The sequence below is a fragment of the Mastigoproctus giganteus genome, chromosome 8 (assembly GCF_048544385.1).
Source record: "Mastigoproctus giganteus isolate SK-2022 chromosome 8, ASM4854438v1, whole genome shotgun sequence".
In the NCBI taxonomy this organism is placed as follows: Eukaryota; Metazoa; Arthropoda; class Arachnida; order Uropygi; family Thelyphonidae; genus Mastigoproctus; species Mastigoproctus giganteus.
Genome location: NC_143582.1, coordinates 3,508,183 through 3,514,182, shown reverse-complemented (window position 1 = coordinate 3,514,182; position 6,000 = coordinate 3,508,183). Strand labels below are relative to the sequence as shown.

General features: G+C 36.1%; 1 protein-coding gene across 1 annotated transcript in view; it reads left to right on the top strand.

Annotated features, from left to right (window-relative positions):
- The first annotated feature begins 2,568 nt into the window (after nt 1-2,568).
- Ufl1 (UFM1 specific ligase 1) overlaps nt 2,569-6,000 on the top strand; it is a 113,483-nt gene continuing 110,051 nt past the window's right edge. Inside the window, 3 exon segments of the mRNA XM_090378873.1 lie at nt 2,569-2,608; nt 2,778-2,865; nt 4,419-4,564. Of these exon segments, the coding sequence (XP_090234999.1) occupies nt 2,789-2,865; nt 4,419-4,564 (223 nt within the window). The 5' untranslated portion in view covers nt 2,569-2,608; nt 2,778-2,788.

Here is a 6,000-nt window from a genome sequence, read left to right as displayed (position 1 = left end):
GCAAATGTATGAGCTTATGCAGCATCAGCCAAAAAAAAAAAAAAAAAATCACACCATTCCCTCCAAATGCCTGTCCAGTTCCTCCTTAAATTTATTCAACCTATCAACTTCCACAACGACAGATGTGAGTTTTTTCCAGCAATTAGCCATCCGCTGGCTAAAGGCAAATTTCCGCACATCTGTTCTACTTCTGTCTTTTCTTAATTTGAATTTATGCCCCCTTAGGTTCGTAATCTGAACAAGTGGAAGGATCCCATCAGAATTCAGCGTGCTCAATCCATTCAAGGCCTTATATACCTCAATCAGATCACCGCGCAGGTGCCTAGTCTCCAGCCACTGCAATTTGCAGAACTTAAGCCTCTCTTGCTAAGAGGATCCCTTCATTCCCAATTTGTACAATAGTCTTCCATGCGCAACAGTGTCAAAAGCTTTCCTGAAATCCAAATATATGATATCAAAATTGTTTTTTGCATCCAGTTCCTCTGTAACCACATCATAATATCCTATCAAATTTGTCAGACAAGACTTTCCCTTAACAAACCCATGCTGCGTCTGAATTATTGCTGCAGTCTTGTCTAGATGATCCTGCAATGCATCTTTAACCAGCGACTCCATTATTTTACCCGGAACAGAAGTTAAACTAACTGGTCTGTAATTACTCGTGTCACCCTTCGATCCCCCTTTGTGAATTGGGGATACATTTGCACATCTCCAGTCCGTGGGAACCTCCCCTGAATCTAAGGATGCTCTCATAATTATGGCTAAGGGTTTGCTTAGTTGCCTTGCCAAGATGGGATCTATCCAGTTATATTAAACTGGATGGGATCTATCCAGTTTAATATAACTGGATAGATCCCATCCACCCCAGGTGCTTTTCTTACGTTTAACTTCAACAATTTCTCTTCCACTTTACTCTCAGTTATTACAAGATCATTAAGCACCCTGCTACAATTTGATAACCTTCTGCCATTTTCAAACCTTAATAATTCCTCACGTGTGAATGTAGATGCAAAATACTCATTCAGTTTGTTTGCTATCTGAGCAGGATCATCAACAGTCGAACCATCGATGTCAAGTGGACCAATCAGATTCATCCCCTTCCTTTTAGAGTTTATATAAGTAAAGAAATCCTTGCTGTTTTTCTTAGCATCTTTTGCCAAGGATTTCTCGTAATCTGCCTTCGCCTGCTGAACCTCCTTTGTGACCTGATTACAGATTAACTTATATCTGCCATAGGCTTCTGAGTCGCTTGATAATTTATATGCATCCCATGCATTTTTCTTCTCTGTTACGAGTCTCATTAGTTCATTTGACAACCATTTAGGCCTAAACCATGAACAATATTTCTTAATAGGTATGAAACTTTTAGTAGCTTCCACGATTAATTCCTTGAATGCTTCCCACTTAGAATTTACTGTTGGTAACATCGTCAGTTGATCCCACTGTACAGAATTTAAAAACTGTCGGAGACCACTGTACTCGCCTTTACGGAAGGAAAAACCCTTTCCTTTACCCCTGATGGTAATTAAATCTTTGAGTAAATCCCACGTCAGTACACTGTGATCACTGCCACCTAGTGGTTCTTTTATCTGCAAATTCCTAATACATGAATGATCACTGCTGATAACCAGATCAAGAGTATTACTTTCTCTGGTTGCCTCTCGAACATGCTGCTGCAGAAAACAATCATCCAATAAATCCACAAAAGTCTGACTAGTGTGTGTGTGCCCAACCCACAAGTTCCAGTCAATATCTGGGAAGTTAAAATCCCCCATTATAAGACATTCCGATTTACTAGCCCACTCTATTTCTCTGTACAATTGTTCATTGTACTCATTCGAGTCATTAGGCCTATAACACCTATATGGCCTAAGTTACTGTTGCGCCTTATTACCCGACAATAGAATAAGAACAACAGCATCACATCCAGCGACCTTCCTTCTTGCACTGCGTAAGCTGAAGGCGAATTTACATTTTGCACTTTGGACATACACCCCCCCTATGATTCATCTGCAGTGAGTTGAAATCTGACACAATTTACATGAGTCAATATTTTGAACAATGCAAGTTCATTTCGTGTATACCAAAATGTCGGAAACTGAAATAGTACGTGTTGGAATCAATTTAATAAGTATAGTAGCCCTTGCAAAAGAATGCAGCGAGAGTAACTGGTAGCGTCAATAAAACTCTTAACAGATTAGATCCCGTAGTTATTGTTCCACAGTCACCTAAAATTTTTCTAGGCTTCCAAAAATATATGCTATGCTCGTCCTTCTAATTAAATGCCATTATTATAGATTATTGCACAGATTTCTGACGGCTGCAATCGCAGTTATAAAACAAAATGCCCTTCACGACTGTTCACTGAATGCCCAAAATGCAATTAAAATACATATTTACTCGTGTCACTCACGTTTCACTTCCTGTGAATGATTCTCTCAATTCATCAAAAATAGAAATCCCATCTACTTCGTTCATTATTCACTTTGGATGAAATTCAAATGAAACGCTATTTATACTTTTTCACTTCTACGTGAATCATCCGGGATGTGAATCCAAAGTGCAAAGTGTAAATTCGCTCTAAGGAATAGAAGTGGAACCAAAACAGGTCGGTCGTTGCACTCCAAAGTAGAAACTAAATTTTTTGTTCTTCTTAAGTTCTGCTAAATTTAAAATTAGAAGCATAAAAGAACTTAATTACTGTACTCGATTAAATTTTATGGGTTTTTTTTTTTCTTGCTGTTTTCGGTGGCATTTAAGTTAAACTTGTTATTCAGGCAACGAAAACATGGCTGCTGATTGGGAGGAAGTGAAACGTCTCGCAGCTGATTTTCAGCGTGCACAATTAAGCAGCACTATCCAAAGGTAAACAAAAAGATATATAAAAATATCGCAGTGTTAGAAATAACAGTATATAAATCTTTTGTTAAGGAATAAATAGGAAATATACTCTTGTGTAAGGAAGACATTAAATTTCTCGAGTTTATTTTCCAAATAGCATTGAAACATATGGTTACCATTATAAAGAAATGTAGTGGTACTAATATATGCGAATGCATGCGTTGTCAAATGCATCTGGCATTTTCTGATGAAAATTGGAGTCAAGTTCTAGGAATGTTTATTAATTGGATTTTGCTTTAATGAGTTAAGTGACATTTTAAAATAATGATAATATAGCCAATAGGCTGCAACGCTGACAAGTTAATAAGATGTTTACATTTTAAAGCTCGAGGCGTATTGTTTATAAAAAAAAAAAGTTTCAGCATTTTATGGTAGTCATTTTCTGAATAATTAAGCTTGACGTCCGAAAATTGATGTATAATGTTTAAATAAGTTGGCTAAATTTCCGAAACAGTGGCACTTATTTGATTCCCTAGGGTAGAGCAGTGAACTGGTGCCTCTGCATATATAATTCGAAGTTTATAATGATTTTCTATTGGACAGCCCCTTATGTATCACTGTTTAGCACAGTATTGCATTGTATAGTGATTTTATTATTATTAGCCATATGGTGCAAGGAAGCCTGAGGCTTATGTGGCACCAGCCAAAAAAAATAAAATTCCCACGTTACCCTGAGAGAGAGAGAGAGAGAAGTAGAAGGGAATCACCAAGAAAGCAAGAAAGAGAAGATTGATGATATCCAGCTCAGTGCCCTGGCTTTGCCAAGCCCATACTCACCAGATGTGAGCCCCTGGGGTAATAATAAAACACACACACACACACAATTATACAAAGAAATTTAAATTTATGATTTAACAAATTAAAGCATAAATTTAAGCCTTGTGCCAAGCCAGCAACCTTTTGCATAATATATTATATAAGCTATAATGATGTTAATGCATAAGTTTGCTGATGATATAAAGATAGGCAGGGTTATTAACTCCCATACTTGTGAGGAACACTTTAAAATAGATAAATGAAAATATTCTAAGAGGTGCAAATAATATTTACTCTGTGAACTTTAAAAAAATTGCAGATTTATCTACAGTTAAAAAATATGAACTGGACAAATTGGAATCATCATTCTAATGATAAAGTGCAGAAGTTCATTTGCCTAATATTCTGAAGACCTTGAATTTGTTGACAGGTACAAATGGTACACAGAGGTCTTTTTGATCCATTTCAGTGATTATGTTTAATTTTTCATATTTTTGCTTTCTTGTTTTCTCCCTAAAACAAAAAAAAATAATTTGTGAAGTCAAAACACTGTCTACTATATATATATATATATATATATATATTTTTTTTTAGCATCTGCTAGAGAATTAAGAAAGGATAAAAGATTAACAGATGACAAATATATATATATATTTTTTTTTATCAAATCATTCTGAAACTATTTTATTTTAATAAAAAAATACTAAAAAATTGTGTGTCATGTTCATGAAACTATTAATATACATATTTTATATTTCTAGGTTATCAGAAAGGAACTGTATAGAAATTGTGAAAAAACTATTAGAGCTAAAGTTAGTTGATGTGATCTTCACTACTGATGGAAAAGAATATATTACACCACAATACTTACTTAAAGAAATTCGAGATGAATTAATAGTAAATGGAGGTATATCATTTTTCAGTTTAATTTTCTTTTTATTATTTATTACAAATTGCTATTAAAACAGCAATTTTAAAAATCTTTTTGTAAAATGACCAGAGAAATTTTAAAAATATTTTAAAAAATGTACACAGTGGAACCCGAATAAGTTTTCTTCATAAGAAGTTAGAACTTCTTACAAGGGAAAACTTCTTACAAGGGAAAATGACCTTAAGGGTATGAAATATCAACTACACAAATAAAAATGAAAAGATACACATACATAAGTTAAAGATCATTTTTAAATACTATTTCAGAATTTTTAAATATTTTACTCTGCCTATGGGAAAAATTTGTAAACTGAGGATTTCTAATTGCTTAATGTTCTGTTCATTAAACTCATTACCAAGTTGGAAGAATGAACATACCTTAAAAGGTCACAATTATAATAAGACAGCATTAGCATTAGTAGAGGCAAGCTTATGCAGCATCAGCCAAAAAAAAAACCCCTCCCATTTCACCCCTCCATTTGTTCCAAATGCCTGTCCAGCTCAGCCTTAAATTTATTTAGGCCATCAACTTCCAGAACAAAAGATGGAAGTCTGTTCCACCAATCAACCACCCGCTGGCTAAAGGCAAATTTACACACATCTATTCTACAACTGTCTTTCCTCAATTTGAATCTATGCCCCCTCCAATTCATAATCTGAGCAAGAAGAAGAATCCTATCAGCATTCAGCTTGCTCAGCCATTCAAGGCCTTCTGCACCTCAATCGGATCACTTCGCAGATGCTTACTCCCCAGGCATAGCATTTGCAGAACTTAATCCTTTCTTGGTAAGAACACCCCTTTGTTCCCCTCACCAATCTTGTTGCCTTTCTTTGTACTCGTTCTAGTAGCTCTACATCCTTCCTAAAATGAGGCCTCCAGACCTGTACACAGTACCCTAGGTGTGGCCTGACCATTGCCTTGTACAACGAGATAATCACCTCCCTGTCCCTGCTAGCAAAATTCCTATATATCATTGACAAGACTCCATGACCTGCCCTGTCATCTGTCTGCACTGCTCAGCAAACTTCATATTTGACTGCACAATTACCCCCAGGTCTTTTTCACTTTCCACTTCCTTGAGTGTAGTACACAGTTTGGTACTACTAAGGATGAAGGGATGGGTGAGTGGCACGAGTCAGAGGGTGGTTATAGATGGGCAAGTCTTAGACTTGTTATTAGTGCAGTCCCTCACTGTTTGGTACTGATCCCCTTGATGAAGGCACCATCATCCAGTAATTCAGTCTTGTGACTGGTCGCTTCTTCTGATGAGCTGTCTCCACCTTTGTCTTTTCCAGTTCATTCAGTCTTCTCTTGCTCGCTCATAATTGGATTTCTTAGGATATGTTTACTTTATGGGGTAGTTCCCCATTGCCTTCCCTATTGGTAGTAGCTTCCTCTAACTGAAGCTGCAT